Source organism: Gossypium raimondii, chromosome 10, assembly GCF_025698545.1.
Source record: "Gossypium raimondii isolate GPD5lz chromosome 10, ASM2569854v1, whole genome shotgun sequence".
NCBI lineage: Eukaryota > Viridiplantae > Streptophyta > Magnoliopsida > Malvales > Malvaceae > Gossypium > Gossypium raimondii.
Genome location: NC_068574.1, coordinates 3,133,942 through 3,149,556, shown reverse-complemented (window position 1 = coordinate 3,149,556; position 15,615 = coordinate 3,133,942). Strand labels below are relative to the sequence as shown.

At 35.4% G+C, this 15,615-nt stretch overlaps 3 protein-coding genes and 4 non-coding genes across 8 annotated transcripts; 5 read left to right on the top strand and 2 right to left on the bottom strand.

The window, feature by feature from the left end:
* Positions 1-1,324: 1,324 nt before the first annotated feature.
* On the top strand, positions 1,325-3,281 carry LOC105775004 (cytochrome b561 domain-containing protein At4g18260). 2 transcript variants are annotated; one of them, XM_012597553.2, is made up of 4 exons: positions 1,325-1,658; positions 1,766-1,927; positions 2,315-2,463; positions 2,546-3,281. In XM_012597553.2, exons 1-4 carry the CDS (start codon positions 1,515-1,517, stop codon positions 2,910-2,912), a joined length of 822 nt encoding a protein of 273 aa, XP_012453007.1. In that variant the 5' UTR covers positions 1,325-1,514; the 3' UTR covers positions 2,913-3,281. The 2 variants fall into 2 exon arrangements, with proteins under 2 accessions (XP_012453007.1, XP_012453006.1); XM_012597552.2 differs by having other exon boundaries at positions 1,763-1,927.
* Positions 3,282-4,281: 1,000 nt separating this feature from the next.
* LOC105777837 (urease accessory protein G) lies at positions 4,282-6,516 on the top strand. The gene is made up of 7 exons (XM_012601330.2): positions 4,282-4,450; positions 4,544-4,732; positions 5,153-5,213; positions 5,388-5,589; positions 5,670-5,791; positions 5,869-5,973; positions 6,152-6,516. Exons 1-7 carry the CDS (start codon positions 4,371-4,373, stop codon positions 6,233-6,235), a joined length of 843 nt encoding a protein of 280 aa, XP_012456784.1. The 5' UTR covers positions 4,282-4,370; the 3' UTR covers positions 6,236-6,516.
* A 296-nt stretch (positions 6,517-6,812) lies between these two features.
* On the bottom strand, positions 6,813-6,885 carry TRNAR-ACG (transfer RNA arginine (anticodon ACG)). Its single transcript has one exon. It is a non-coding gene; the product is annotated as a tRNA-Arg (tRNA).
* A 1,233-nt stretch (positions 6,886-8,118) lies between these two features.
* Positions 8,119-12,900, bottom strand: LOC105777810 (DNA replication licensing factor MCM3). Its single transcript, XM_012601292.2, has 16 exons — positions 12,681-12,900; positions 12,500-12,597; positions 12,200-12,408; positions 11,819-11,949; positions 11,499-11,737; positions 11,173-11,409; positions 10,913-11,067; positions 10,619-10,827; positions 10,364-10,529; positions 10,087-10,289; positions 9,790-9,849; positions 9,623-9,712; positions 9,257-9,393; positions 8,983-9,057; positions 8,712-8,853; positions 8,119-8,504 (listed from the first exon to the last, which is right to left on the bottom strand). Exons 1-16 carry the CDS (start codon positions 12,744-12,746, stop codon positions 8,445-8,447), a joined length of 2,277 nt encoding a protein of 758 aa, XP_012456746.1. The 5' UTR covers positions 12,747-12,900; the 3' UTR covers positions 8,119-8,444.
* A 2,038-nt stretch (positions 12,901-14,938) lies between these two features.
* TRNAK-UUU (transfer RNA lysine (anticodon UUU)) lies at positions 14,939-15,011 on the top strand. The gene has a single exon. It is a non-coding gene; the product is annotated as a tRNA-Lys (tRNA).
* Positions 15,012-15,267: 256 nt separating this feature from the next.
* Positions 15,268-15,340, top strand: TRNAR-ACG (transfer RNA arginine (anticodon ACG)). Its single transcript has one exon. It is a non-coding gene; the product is annotated as a tRNA-Arg (tRNA).
* Positions 15,341-15,456: 116 nt separating this feature from the next.
* On the top strand, positions 15,457-15,529 carry TRNAR-ACG (transfer RNA arginine (anticodon ACG)). Its single transcript has one exon. It is a non-coding gene; the product is annotated as a tRNA-Arg (tRNA).
* Positions 15,530-15,615: the final 86 nt, after the last annotated feature.

The following is a 15,615-nucleotide window of genomic DNA, read 5'->3' as shown; positions in this document are numbered from 1 at the left end:
TTATTTTTCAAATGGTTACTCATGCCGGGCAGGTTAAACTAAGAATGTATTAAGCAAAGAACGTTGGTTATGGTTGTTCATGTATTGAATTGTAGAATTCGAATAGATGAGTTGAAATATATATAATTTTTCCCTTTTGAATCAAACCGATCAATTTGCAACTAATTTTAATTAATAGCTAATGACAATATTAATTCAGAATGCATCACCAACAAAAAAAAAAAAAAAAAACATAATCATATAAGCCAACAACGGCCACTGAATCCTTTCCAACCGATAATCATAGTTGGTAAAAGAAAATTTTAATGGAAATTTAGTACCACCTTTCTCATAAAAATCCATTGACAAATAATGTTATTTCGTTGTGTTGTGGTACGAGAAAAGCAGCTACTGGAAAAAATGGGTTTCGGGTGAAAATTTACCATAGATGGAGCAAAGGATAATGAAGATGACGTGATGCTGATTGCCCAAACAAATATGTAATTATCTTTGGTGGGTAATGATTACTATGCCTTTGCAAAAGATTTAAATCTCATTATGTAGTCGAGGAATTGGCGAAAAGATGTTTTACTACATAGCTTTTCTTATACGACGACAGTCTCAAGCCAGCACTCATTTTCTTAACAAAAAGATTGGTTTATATGTACAATTTACCTTCAAATTATATGAAAATATTAAACATTCTGATTTCAGGTTATTCATATTGATACTGCAAAATGAATAATCCCGGAAAAGTTTTAAAAGAGTTTAAATATAACATTGGTTTTAATCTAATTGAGCTTAACACAAATTTTGTTCCTTTTATCATAACTATTTTTATTTTCAGAATATTTTTAAAATTTAAATTAAATTTTGGCAATAATTTTGTTGTATTTTTAATGTTCAACGACCAATTATTATGTTGAAAATGAAAGCAAACACTTATACCTGTTATAAAAAAAGTGGCTATAATTCTAGACATACACATTTCTGTATTAAAGAATATTAATCCATTAATTACACAACCACCATATCAAATGAACTATATAAATAATTGAGTAATGAATATCTAGTATTACATAAGCTTTGTTTATCAACTGTGTAATCCACTCACACACACACCGCCCTTCTCCATCTTCCCATCCATTAAAATCTTGGCCATCATGTGGCCTTTGACCCCTCTTTGTTATATATATATATATAACAAGAATTTCCATATGCTTATCCGAATTCCAAATCTTTTACCCCATACTGAATGGTAGGTTTGCACCACCCCTTGTTTTGTCTTTTAGTAGTAATCATAGCACATTAGCTTCTTTATACTAAAAGATTTATAAAGTTAAGCAGTTTCTTGAAGAGCTGACACATTCACGCTGCTTTTTCTCTCTTCTTCAGTCCTCTCTATAGTGCTTTAATGGCCACTCAAATTAACTCTAGTCAAATTTAGATCTTTTGAGAGGAAACAAAAAGGAAAGAAGGGTTGTCTTTTAACCACTTCTACTTTTCTTTCCATTGCTTTGAATATACTGATAGAGATGCGAGTTTCTCACATGCTAAGCTCCTTCATCACCATTCTTGTACTACACTGTCTTCTTCTTTCAACATTTGTTTCTTGCTCATCCCATGGGGAGATTACTGGATCCACCAATCACAAAAACATGAAAGGAAATGCACATAAGGTATGCCAAAATTTCTTGTCCAAAGCCTTGTTTTAATTATAAAAAAAAACATTGTTGAATGTTAATATATCTGAATATGTTCATGCATTTGTGTATACCTATAGCAGCTTAGTTCTCAAATGATATCTTATGTGGCTGTTCATGGCCTTCTGCTATGGGGTTCCATGGGATTCTTATTGCCTGTAGGCATACTTACTGTTAGAATGGCCAACAAAGAAGAAGCTGGGAGAAGGGTTAAAGTTTTGTTCTATCTCCATGCCATATTGCAGGTACTATTCTCTTCTTGTTTCCTTTTCTGCAAATTATTTATATCTATATATAATCTACATACATACATACATATATGAATATGTTTATGTGTATATTTATCTAGATCATGAACCTTAACTTGGGTGCTAAATGAGATCACAAAGAGCTGGTTGTATGCTTTATTTTTCATAAAATATTATAATCCCACTTTCACTTTAATGATGCTGTCCACAGTTTTTAATTTCTTGAAACAGCCCCATTAACTGATCTAAACCAACTTAAATCATATTGATCATGAAGACTTCAATAACAAGAAAAGGGAGACCATGCACCATAATTTGTCCATATAATCATATCACCATGTGTCCTTTCTTATTATTATTACAATTTATGTTCCCAAACGGCAGATACTTGCAGTGCTTCTTGCAACAGTTGGAGCTGTCATGTCCATTAAAAACTTCGAGAATTCATTCAGTAACCATCACCAAAGATTAGGTTTAGCCCTTTATGCTGCCATTTGGATGCAAACCTTCATTGGGTTTTTCAGGCCCCCAAGGTTAATAATATTAATCATCATTAAACTCAAGATTCCACCATTTTTCCTTACATTAATTAACTCCATCTTCTTTTTTTCACAGAGGAACTAAAAGAAGAAACACATGGTACTTAACACACTGGATTATTGGAACAGTAACATCAATGATGGGGATTATTAACATCTACACTGGTTTAAAAGCTTACCATAAGAAAACATCAAGAAATACTGGTATTTGGACTATACTTTTCACTGCTGAAATCATTTTCATTGCGTTTTTTTACCTCTTCCAAGACAAATGGGAATATATACAAAAACAAGGGCTGATATTAGGCAATGATAATAATAATCCCCAGCAGCAGCCAGCTCCAGCTTCAGATCAAGACCAAGAGATCAATGTAAGCACCCAAAGGGACAACCAAAAGGCATGTACTGCCAAGCGTAATGCACTTAGGAATTTGTTTGACTAACTTTGGATTCTTTTATTTTTATTTTTATTGATTTGTTTACTTGTTTGATATAATTTCATGATTTTTATTAAGTGGTGAAAAAGGTTTCATACTCTACTTTTTGATGCTTTTCATGCTGATATAGATAGAAATATCATAAAACTCCTTCAAGTATGCTAATTTTGATGGAGTATTGAAAAGTGGAGTATGATCCATAACTTATCTCTTCCTTTTTTGGATAAAAATTTGGGTTTTAGGTAATTGTTTTGAAGGATATATTATTGAGATACTGGCATGTAAAGATTGTGATTATGTTTGAAGAGATGTAATCAAAGCTTGTAAACTTGTTTTATAGTTTATATTGAAAAGTTGTTTTAGGAGACAAGATAATGGTCAAATTGTTGTCTTGGTCCTTCTACTATTTTAAAATTTTAAAATTTAATTTCTATACTTATACTTTAATACGGTATAATTCAATCTTTCTATTTTATAATATTATTAATTAATCTTAATTGATTTTTTAAGATAGTTAGTCTTAAATGTTAATACGTTGTTAACCTCAATTTTTACAATAACATCTTGAAGCACTGGTATATAAGTTTTTTTTATGGAATCAAGGAAACTCTTTTCAAAATTTTCTAATCAACGTAGTTAGCTGCGTTAATAATTTAGATTAACTAATGATATTATATTTATAAAAAATTAAATCAAATTTTCGAAAAATCAAAATTTGATCCAAAATAATCAATAATCATCTGTAAGATTGCACTAGGTTGATCTTTTTGACCTAAACTACCAAAGATATCAGTAACACTTTTGATTAATTTGTGCAAAAAAAAGAAGGTTAACTCAACCCAGCCCAGCCCAGCCCAGCCCAATCTCTCTTTCCAGATCATAATCTCCATCTATCACTACAATTAAGATTGGTAAAAGTTTAAGAAAGGTCCTTGTACTATTCACTTTTATCCTATTTAGTCCATCTACTATATTTTGTTTATTTTAATCTTTCACTTTTCAAAATGTGTTTTTAATGTTAAGGCACAATTTTTTTTCTCAATTCTGTAAAATAATTTTTGAGAGTTTTAAATATACGATGTTGTGGCATATATATATATATATTGATATTTTTTACAATTAAATAAATATTATATATTTTAAAATGTACAAAATTTGTCCAACCGTACAAAAATATCTAAGTATATATGTCAAGTCATCACATACAAGAAAAAAAGCTGGTCATAAAACTAAAAATACACATTTAAAAAAAAATACATGATTGGCAATGACCCAATTACAGTGCAAGGATTAAATCCAACAAAAACGTATAGTACAGGGACTTGATATAAAATTTGACCGTTGAGATTACATCCTAATCCAATCCAACCACCATAGCCCTCGCTCCTCTCATCCAGTGCCCTTTGAACACAAACAACCCAAAGACTCTCTCCCACGGTAAAACCCTTTTCAGACAATAGTCAAATGGCTTCCAATAATCACCATGGCCATCACCATGACCATGGCCATGACCATCACCCCCACCACCACCATCATGACCATGAGTAAGTGTATTCTCATTTAAGTTTTGCAGTTTTAATGGATTGTGACTTTTTGCTGATTAGGTTTTTTAATTATATGTTTTTGGCATGCAACAGTAAATCAACAAAATCATCATGGGTGGGAGCTGATGGGAAGGTTTACCATAGCCATGATGGCCTAGCGCCTCACTCACATGAACCCATTTACTCACCTGGATACTTCAGCAGAAGAGCCCCACCGCTTGTCAACAGGGATTTCAATGAGAGGGCTTTCACTGTTGGAATTGGTGGCCCTGTTGGTACTGGGTATTTCCTTTTTATTTTCCTTCCATTTATTTTTCCTCTCAGTATCTAGTATCAACAATTAACTTGGTTTTTCACTTGCTCTGCATCTTCTATAATACAGTCAGTTCTTTCTTTGCTTATAAAAGATTAAAAATGGTAAATTTTATACGAATTTTCAACAAAGATGATGCTTTATTGTACCTGAATTAATGGAGTGTAGAATCCAGTAACCACATTACACTGATAATTGAGTAGTTTACTCTCCAAGCCCTTGGATTTTTATTTTTTATGTTTTAATTTTTTGTATTTCCTTTACAAGGTTTTTGTGTTCTATCATTGTTTTTCCCTACTTTATTTGTATGACTAAAATGCAATTCTTGGTGATATCGTAAAACATCCTAAGAAATGGTATCTGATTTAATGTTGCTTTCTGCCATACAGGAAAACAGCTTTAATGCTGGCACTGTGCACGTTCCTGCGGGATAAGTACAGTCTTGCCGCTGTAAGTATCATGCATCTCTATTCAAGCTATCAGCCTGCCATTTGAGTGTTTACCTTCAAACTTTTATGAATGTTATGTAGACTGTGAGAATAATAGATTCAGCTGTGCCACCATGGTCAGTCTTTTATGAAGTTGTGGTTGATTGGCTAAACCAAACTCAAATGATGCATTTAGGTGACAAATGACATATTCACGAAAGAGGATGGTGAGTTCTTGGTGAAACACCAGGCACTTCCTGCGGAAAGGATACGTGCTGTAGAAACGGGAGGCTGCCCACACGCCGCTATTCGTGAAGACATCAGTATCAATCTCGGCCCTCTCGAGGAGCTTTCTAACTTGTACAAAACAGATATACTTCTTTGCGAATCCGGGGGAGGTATGTACAATGTTCTCTTGAACTGATTTGGCACGAGAATATTACTTACCGATTATTTATGTGAACTTCTATGGATGCAGATAATTTAGCTGCCAACTTCAGCAGAGAACTCGCTGATTATATTATGTATATAATAGATGTATCTGGTGGTGATAAGATCCCTAGGAAAGGTGGCCCTGGCATAACCCAAGCTGATCTCCTGGTATTTGATTTTTGTTTATTGTGCCATTCCGTTGCTTTGAATGTACTTGATTTTTGTAACATCGGGAATTCTAACAGGTGATAAACAAGACGGACCTTGCACCTGCGGTTGGAGCTGACTTGGGAGTCATGGAACGCGATGCGCTTCGTATGCGTGATGGAGGGCCCTTCGTATTTGCTCAGGTTGGTTGAGTAGTTGACTGCATCCTTCACCATATACTGAAATAAAACCATTGGTATTATCCTCATTTGTTGCATCAATTAGTGCACATATCAACACAATTTTTATGATATTTAATATTTTGAAACTTATATCATCGCTTCAAACCCTTCTTTGATTGTGTAAATTATTCATTCACAGGTGAAGCACGGGCAAGGCGTGGAGGAAATAGTAAACCTCGTATTACAAGCATGGGAAGCCGCGACTGGGAAGAAGCGGAAATGAATTTCTCATTTGAAGAACCTGTGGAATTCCTTCATAGATTGTATTTCAAGTTATATTCTATGGTTCGACTATCAATAAATTCCCTTTTGTATCTCTGAACTTTCCCAGTCCCTAGTCCTCTGAACTGAAAACACTGAAATAAGTATCTCTGAACTTTGAAGTAGTTAAACTCATATTATGCCTGTTGAGAACATATGTTAGAAATTCTGAGTTTTACCCTGTTGAGGACATATGTTTAGGCAAGGGTTAATATAACATTTGGTATCTGAGTTTGATTTCAATGTTCAATTTGGTACTTGAAATTTTTTTGTCTCAATTTGACAACTCCATTTGATTTTAATGTTCAATTTAATACTCAAACCAAATTTTATTGTGGCCCGAATGAATGTTTGACATGTGTGTCCTAACAAAAAAAACATATGACATATGTGTCCTTGTAAAAGAAAAAACATAAGTATTTAACTGGAGAAAAAAGAATTCAAGTACCAACTTGATCATTGAAGCCAAATTCAGCTACTATATACCATAATTACCTTTTAGGCAGTCAACACGGTGCAAAAACTTAAACTAGAAGACACGACTCCGCTGGGGATCGAACCCAGAATCTCTGGTTCCGTAGACCAGCGCCTTATCCATTGGGCCACGGAGTCACTCTTTGTTGCTATCTTCTGATAAAAAGATCTAAATTAGTGTCTACATTATGCAACACATACATCCAAAAAATGGAAATTGAATATAACGGAAGAAAACAATGACAGCTAATGCTATTAACAGCAAGAAAATTACAATGAAAATGCTAACTAAACCCATAGCCAACTTAATTATTTTAAATAACGACATATTTTATACGTTTAGTCTACTAACCACGTTACTTGTATGTTAATTTATTCCTTAAAGTTCCTATACAAATGTGTATTTATAATTGCAAAGAATCTTCAAGGTGATTCTCTAACATGATGTTCCATTTTTATACTGAATTAAAGTTTTTGACATTCATTAAGGGAGATTAATAGCTATTGGAAGACTACAAAGATATAATATAATAGTCACAACATATCAAGATAAAGTTTCCATCAATTATTCCACCAAAACCCAATTATTTTATGTTGAAAATAACATATGATTGTAAACAATGTATAATTAATCTAGCTTTATAGTTTATATAGTCAGTCCAGGCTGGTGTAGAGTTTACAAGAGAGTGAGAGGCAAAAAACAATTAGCAGACAACACACAAATGCCTTAAAATGATTTGGTTAGTGGTTAAAACCAACAAAAAGCTGGCAAATACATGATTAGTAGCATAATCCTTCCCTTATAAAAACATTTGAAATCTCTACAATCCAAAGTCAAGCTCAAAAGCACACAACTTCAATAGCATCTCTCACTTTGATATCTTTAAAGGGTGCTTTGCTCAGTTGAGTTGCTTAGAACAATGGAGGGTAGCAAAATGGCCATGATTTTGATTGCCTACGTTACAGTTCTTGCCGTTTTCACCAATGGAGCCACAGCTTTGAGGGAAGATCAAGGGGCCGTCGCACCATCTCCGATGGAAAGTGCAGGAGCAGCTTTGGGTGTTCCAGCTGCAGTAGCTGCCTTAGCTTCTATGGCTGCATGGTTCTTTTGAATTTCATTCCTTGTTATTTATCTTTTCATTCCTTGGTGAATATGGTCTAAACCCTTTTTAATTTCTTTCTCAATATTTGTCCTGTTGGTTTATTTGAGTTTATTATTATTCCAAGCAACTGGTATTGTGGATGGAGACCGAAATTTTTATTCTTCTTTTCAAGTAATTATAATGTTAATAAAATCTTGATTTGTAGTGTATCTTTTGGTGTTTGCTTACCTTGTATAATACTACAAAAACAAGGAATTCAGGGTGCAGATGCTTAGAATTAGATCCACAGTATATTAACTATTGAAAACATAAAGTCCAAAAAAAAACAATACCTTCCAAGTAAATAATTAAAGCATTAGTGAATTATCATGTCATCCAAATTTTTGCATCTTCACTTGCAGAGCAAGAGGGGATCCATCCCCAGTTCACCTTTCATCTGCTACAGAGTACAGCCAACAGTCACTTTTAAGACAATTTTAGGATAAATCATGGAGCTGTACAAACCAAGAATTTCATGCCAATAGATCCATCCCCAATCCCACAATGCTGTAAAGTGATTGCATGAAAGAAGCCATCCAGGTCTTTCCTTACATCTCATACTATCATATGCACTGTTTCACCGGCTATCATCAATATATTATCATCTTGCAGCTTCTGACAATTGTGAAAGTAGTGACTGTTAGTACATAGCATCCTTAAATTTAGTAAGTTGGAACTGAAAAATATGTAAGTTTGTCATGTTAACCACAAGTGGATATGAGATTCAAAATGTTATACCAAAATGGAGGAAAAACAGGGACATTCATCTTTTAAGAATATGAAAACTTTATTCCTATCCAACAATCCATATACCAACATTACCTCTAATATAGCAACGATCTCTGCCCTTGAGTAATGGCCATCAGCTCCTTCATTGACAACATTCTCTACTTCAGAAATAGATATGGTATCCTTATGGTTCACACGCATATGCTGACCAAATATAGCTTTAAATGCTTCAATCCTGAAATTCATCAACAAATAGGTAGAAAAAATATTTTAAAGTGAACTTGTGCAACAATAGATTATAGCTATTGTTGAAGGAAAAAGCCATGTCTAAACTTGTAACTGAAGTGTTTGTTAGGACTCAGACCTTTCAAGAGAGCCAATGGCAGTAGGCTGCTGGGCCCTTGGAGGATCATCTACTTCCATAGCAGTGGTCGTTGGCCTAGTTAAAGCAAAAGAGAAGGTCAACAACATTAGAATAAATTTGATCATTTAGTAATTTTCTGATAAAGTTTATATAAAAAGATAAGCATCTATATTATAAAGATAAATCAATTGTTTATAAGCAATATTTATTTTTAAATTATAAGCAATAGGCACTTAAAATCCGTAAGTTGTTTAAAGGCATATCCCATGCTCACCCTTGACGATCCGCTCTGTGTGTCCTTGCTTCTTCTCTTTGCCGTTCTTGTTCACGATCCTCCATCTCTGTCAATTCTTTATGATAAATAGCAAAATTTAGAACTTTCAGAGCAGCTTCAACATCAACTTTTGTAACCTGCCATGATAAATCATCATGCAACAGAAGTATGAATAAAATGCATAAAAAAGGAAATATAATGAAGCAGTTACAAGCAAGGACCAAACATGCAATTTTAAGACATAAACATGAAATCTCTGTAACAATTTTGGTCACAATTGATCCCAAAGAATTAGATTATATTCAAAGAGTAATATAAGGTTTAGGGAAAAAAATCTACTGGGAACATGTCAGGAATCCCAAATACCTTTCTGCTTAACTTCAACTTTGCATGAGCAGTTGATAGACGAATTATGGTTTCCAAGGTTCTAGCTGTGATTGGAAGGGTTCCGCCAGTCTACAAAACCAATGACAGTATTAGCATAACTGAGGCAAGTATATCAAGGTATTTCTTTGCTGATTACAAAAGCAAACCTTTGCATTTGAACTGGCATTTCTGAGCTCTGCGTAAGCTGTAGCAATGTGTTCTGAAGCCTGCAGATGAGATACTTTAGAGTAAGCCCTGGATAAGTTAGTTGATGATCTTTGGGGAGAAAAGTTAGAGAGGTCATCAAGGTTTCTTCTAGAGAAGATATTGCAGCATAACAATGCAGAAATTTTGAATTGATTAAAACAGAGTAAAGGGGAAGAAGAAAGCATTGATTTAAACAGTGGGACGATATTAATAGATTACTGGATAAATAAATATAAAGGAAAAGGAATGGTCACAACCTCATCAGTCAGCTCAGGCTGAATCCTGTGTTTTGCATAATGGATATACTTTTTCAGAAACTTTATCGTAAGAGTATCACGCTTCCGACCTCTTTCTGTTTTTCTCCCATGTAACATACGGTTATACTTGACAAAAACAGATGAGTCAGCATCAGCTTCATCTTCTCTTCCATATCTTGAACTTCCATCAAGAGCTGCCTCGCCTACATTATTAATTACCTTAATAGGTATATGTCCAACCAGTCTATAAGCACCATAAGGAAACACTTTGCCTTACCTCCATCAATAGGAGAGCGAAACCGGTGCATTCTCAAGACATGCTCAGAGATATGACGATCAATATCAGCATCCATTTGGTCCAATACAATAAAGAGTAAATCAAAACGAGAAAGCAAAGAGTCTGGAAGTCCAATATTTTTTGTTGGAGTCAATGAACGATCATACTGCATTTTGACCAATAATTAGTATAAACTCAAAATTCACCACCTTGCTAGTGGAGTGAATCTGCATCTTACTAACCAATTGAACTTACAGTTCCATATATGGGATTGGCAGCAGCCACTACGCTGCACCGAGCGTTCAATGATGCATGGATACCAGCTTTGGCAATAGTTACAGTCTGCTGCTCCATGACTTCATGTATTGCAACACGATCTTGATCATTCATCTTGTCAAACTCATCAATGCAAACAACACCTCTATCACCAAGGACCATTGCACCTGCTTCCAGTCTTCTTTCTCCTGATCGCAGAGATATTTAATTTAGTCAAAATCAACAAAAACAAGACTTTAAACCGAAATGACAGAATCAATTGAAGTGCTTTACCTGTTTCTTGATCAGATGTGACAGCAGCAGTCAAACCAACACCAGAAGAACCTCGACCAGTGGTTGAAATGGCCAAGGGAGCAATGTTTATGATTGCTCTTAAAAGTTGGGATTTTGCAACAGATGGATCTCCAACCATCATCATGTTAATGTCCCTAAAAGATAGCAAGGATTTGGCTTATTTTAGGATCTAAATTATAGCAAATCTAACAAAGGCTGTATATAACAACAAAGACGCAGACAGTTGAAGTAGAACTAACCCTCGTAAATGAGTGCCGTTCTTCAAATTCTTTTCCACACCACCAAGCATCAGTAAAACCACAGCTTTCTTTATCCACGAATGCCCATATATGGAAGGTGCAAGGGAATTACCAAGCAGGTCAAATGTGTCATCTCTTTCTGCTATCTTCTTAATATTCTTAAGGTCCTCGGGACTATAGATTGGTGCATTGGCCTCTTTGTTGAGCAGAGAGACATTATTAGCTATGAGTACAGTCCTACAACAGAAAATTACTCATCCAACTGTAGACAGAAAAAAGACCAAAGAACAAAAGAAGATTTAAAAAATGCACTGCATAAGAGATACCTGAATACACCATTCACACTGCCCTTGCTTTTTCCTGGAAGAGCTTTATATAGCCCTACGATAGCCACACGATCTCCAGGCTTGCATGAATCAACCAGGTCATCCTCAACTATGACATCCACAGTTCGAGGAAGCTGACCAGGTGCAGCATTCTCCGGAACTTCTTGAATTGACAAGGTCTGGTGATCTTTGTATTGGCACAACCCATATTCAGTCACCAATAAGTTGCCATTTTCATCCTGAAAATAATATTACTCATGAGACAATGCTTAATCCAACAGCCATACTAATACTAGGAGATCCGATCAGTGGAAAGTTACCCTAGTAGGATACACAGATCCAGTTGGCAAACCATTATTGGAGGTGATGTCTCGATATTCCCGAACGGTGAAGTTCTCAGTGGCAGGGCAAAAATGAACACTTTTAACAACCTTTGGTCTTACCAGAGAACCTAAATGGAGGTTAAGTTCATGTTAGATACGTAAAGAGAAGACCACAACACAGAAAAAACACTGATAAACACTTTATTCAGTATGAACAAGTGCCCAAAAGCGTTAGGGATTTTTCAAAGCTCAAAGCAAGTACCCACTTTTTTACAAAAACCTAAATTCAATTTTTACCGCATTATATGAACAAACAGATACCCATTTATTATACTTCAAATTATAAAGAAAAAAAAAGAGAGGGGGGGGGGAACTTACATTTGGTGACAATACCCACGACGCATACCATGGAGCCAATGAATTCAGAGAGAAGATCTCTGGGAGTAACGCGACGAGAAACAAAAGGGCCTTCAAATCCCACATGAAGCGCTTCTCCTTCTTTCAAGTACTTTGGGTCGATACCTTTAGCAGCTTCCGTCACCGCATCGCAAAATGGTTGCATAAATTCACTCGGGTTCTTCAGAATCCTAAAACCCAGAACAATAAACAGAAACCCAAATGAGCTTTAATTCAATCAACGCTCAAAATAGAGGGAAAAAATAAGAAATTAGAGAGAACCTAGGAGCCAAGTTGTTGAAAGAGTGGAGATCGGAAATGTTGATGATGAGACGGCGGCGCTTGTGATTTATCATAGCCTTGATTTCATCTTGGTAAATCTGATCAATCAATTACAAAAAAAAAAGGTAAATTAACATTAACACATAGGAATATATATCATAGAATGGATGGATTAACAGACATCCTGAGACAAGAATTGGCTGATATCTTTCTTCCTATCAGCATAATCTTGAGCCCCCAACTCCATTTTTCTTTTCTCTTTCAGCCAGAACTCTACACTGTAAGTTTTGGAAGAAAACACCAAACGCTATTGTAAATGAAGGCCACTTTTTCGTCTTGTTTTAATTCTCTTCTGTTCTACTAGAAAGTGAGAATGGTTTTGGCGGGAAAAGGAGAGAAGATGACTGCTTTGGCGGGAATTAAGCATGGATAGATAGTCCTTTTATAATGAGTCTATGGCCCAATTTGTAAGGCTCTGGTAAACGGAAACTGATCCAGTTTCAGTCGGGCTTTTTTTCCTTTTTATCACAAATATCTATATTTTGGTCGAATTATATTTTGATCCTTGTACTGTATTAATTTTATGATTTAATTTATATCCTTTAATTTAGAAAAAATTAGGTCTCGTATTTTTATAATTTTGTTAATTAGTCCAAATTGTTACACTATTAATTACTATTAATTGTTTATGTGAAATCTTTAAAATAATTACATGTAAACCAAATTCTAATGGTGTTGTTTTGAGAAAAAAAAAGTCAATCAAATAACTTAAACCAAGTCCCTGTAATATAGGTATTAGATCAAATTAGTCCTATTATTAAATGGGTAAATTTTATTCTTGTACTATTAAAAAGAATTAAACTAGTTCCTCTATTATTAAATGTCAAGGGATTCTTTGTCCACTTATGTCATGTCATCGACATTCTCAGGCTGATGGTGAACGTGTGCTTAATATGATGACAAGTTGGTTATACATTAATTGTCGTCAAGTGTGGTACTTTCTCTAATATTCCTATTGTTGAGATAGTATGAGGTTGCCTAATATTCCTATTGTTGAGATAGTATGAGGTTGCCATACTCATAGTCCCTCTTAAAGATAAGTGTGTTAAAAGCGAGTGGTCTATCTTGATGGTGATCCACCCAGTCACCAGCCAAACAGTAAGAGGTGGAAAACCATATGTGAGTACTTCTCAAGTAGTTTTTCATGATGCCATGTGTTAACAAACACCTAATCTCCCAAGTTATACAAATATCAATATTTTACAGATTCCTTTGTATTCATTCTAGTGTTTGAAAATGAATTCGAACACCTTCCTTAATTTTTCCAAGCAACCCAGATTCGTTTCTCCACTGACCTTAAAAAAAACCTGTTGGTTCTTTCATTCCAAACCCAATATAAACGGGCATTCCATGCCAAATTAAGAATGATCATAAATAGAGTTTTACCTTTCAGCTTTGTAATTAGCCAACGCTGCTCCTGTTCCCAGATTTCAGGTTCCCTTTGAAGGCCACATAACTGTAGGACACACTTTCCAAACTCTCTCTGCATAAAAGCACTCCACGAATAAATGATCTTCAGTTTCCTACCCAATCTGGCATAACACGCAGCCAGCATAGTAATTCAATCCCCAGGCTCATAATTTGTCTTTAGCACCCAACCGATCACTCGTATCCAACCAAGTGATAAATGAATGTTTTAGGGTACAAACAGTGTAGTCGGTAATTCTACTCCTTGGTTCCAAACTTTACTGATATGATATATTGTGCCTTGCCCCATCCGATTTGCTCATCGAAAGATATGAAGAGCCTCACTTCGTATTCCTACTGGCTTCATCCAACTCCAACTACAACTACCATTGGCAGCTAGTTGATCCTGCAGAAAATATCGACCCTTTAAAATACAAGTGTTTATCTAAGCTATCCACAGAGAACCAACTTGAAACAATACCGACCAAATTTGTTGTATGACACAAGCCTTGTTCCAACTTTGCATGTCCGAGACCCCCTTCGCTCTTTGGTTTACAAACCTACCTTAGCACCTTGAACTTTTTCAGCATCGCCTTTCCACAAAAATTTCATACAAATTTGACTAACTCTTACAATCACAACGTTTGGCAGAATAAAATGCCTAGCCTAATAATTTCGTCTATGCAAGAGCATTGCTTGTACCAACTCGACTCAGCCAGCATAAGAAAGCATTCTTGCAATTCGCCCATTCACTCTCCCCACACTATTTTCAATCATGCGGGCACAATCTCTAATAGATAATTTCCTTGCAATCTAAGACATCCCTAAGTATTTGATAGGTAATTTTCCCACGATAATCATGAATTTCTTGCAACTTAAATTGCAAGATGTATACTAGCAGATAAAATTTCACTTTTACCGAAATTAAGCTTTAATACTCAAAAAGGGTACTCAAGAAACTATTAAACCGTAGCGGTCTTAGCTCAGCTGGTAGAGCGCGTGGCTTTTAACCACGTGGTCGTGGGTTTGATTCCCACAGACGGCGACAAGTTAGGATTTTTCTGTTACTTAAAATTGACTTTCATTTCCATTTTCATCTTTTAGGTTATTTCTTAGATTCCCTTCCTTTCACTTTGAAAAGAAGACCAAAGCCATGGCAATGATGCCGTCTTCCCCACCCCACCCCCCCTTTTTCCTTCATATCTACTAAGAGCGTGGTAATTGCGAGAACCAGGGAGAGAGAGGAAGATGACGGAAATTATGTATCAACAAATAATTTGAATATGATAACCTGATCGCGTGACTCCATGGCCCAATGGATAAGGCGCTGGTCTACGGAACCAGAGATTCTGGGTTCGATCCCCAGTGGAGTCGACTTTTCATTTTTTTAAGTTGCCGCTGCTAGGAAGAGCGCGGGAACCAGGCCAGGAGAGGAAGACGAGGAAAATTGCTTATCAAGAAAATAATAATATAAGAAATTTCGTACATACGACTCCATGACCCAATGGATAAGGCGCTGGTCTACGGAACCAGAGATTCTGGGTTCGATCCCCAGTGGAGTCGAATTTCTCTTTTTCCAATTTTTAAGTTGTGGTGGTCCTGAACCCTGAGGATTAGTTACCAAGTACAACCTGATTTATATGCAACAT

Coding starts and splice junctions, on each gene's coding strand:
- LOC105777837 (XM_012601330.2), top strand. CDS start 4,371: ATGGCTTCCAATAATCACCATGGCCATCACCATGACCATGGCCATGAC. Junction 4,451..4,543: donor CACCACCATCATGACCATGA/GTAAGTGTATTC, acceptor GGCATGCAACAG/TAAATCAACAAAATCATCAT. Junction 5,590..5,669: donor TCTTTGCGAATCCGGGGGAG/GTATGTACAATG, acceptor CTATGGATGCAG/ATAATTTAGCTGCCAACTTC.
- LOC105777810 (XM_012601292.2), bottom strand. CDS start 12,746: ATGGAGTTGGGGGCTCAAGATTATGCTGATAGGAAGAAAGATATCAGC. Junction 11,950..12,199: donor CGTGGGTATTGTCACCAAAT/GTAAGTTCCCCC, acceptor ACCTCCATTTAG/GTTCTCTGGTAAGACCAAAG. Junction 11,068..11,172: donor AACGGCACTCATTTACGAGG/GTTAGTTCTACT, acceptor GCTATCTTTTAG/GGACATTAACATGATGATGG.
- LOC105775004 (XM_012597552.2), top strand. CDS start 1,515: ATGCGAGTTTCTCACATGCTAAGCTCCTTCATCACCATTCTTGTACTA. Junction 1,659..1,762: donor TGAAAGGAAATGCACATAAG/GTATGCCAAAAT, acceptor GTATACCTATAG/CAGCTTAGTTCTCAAATGAT. Junction 2,464..2,545: donor GGGTTTTTCAGGCCCCCAAG/GTTAATAATATT, acceptor TTTTTTTCACAG/AGGAACTAAAAGAAGAAACA.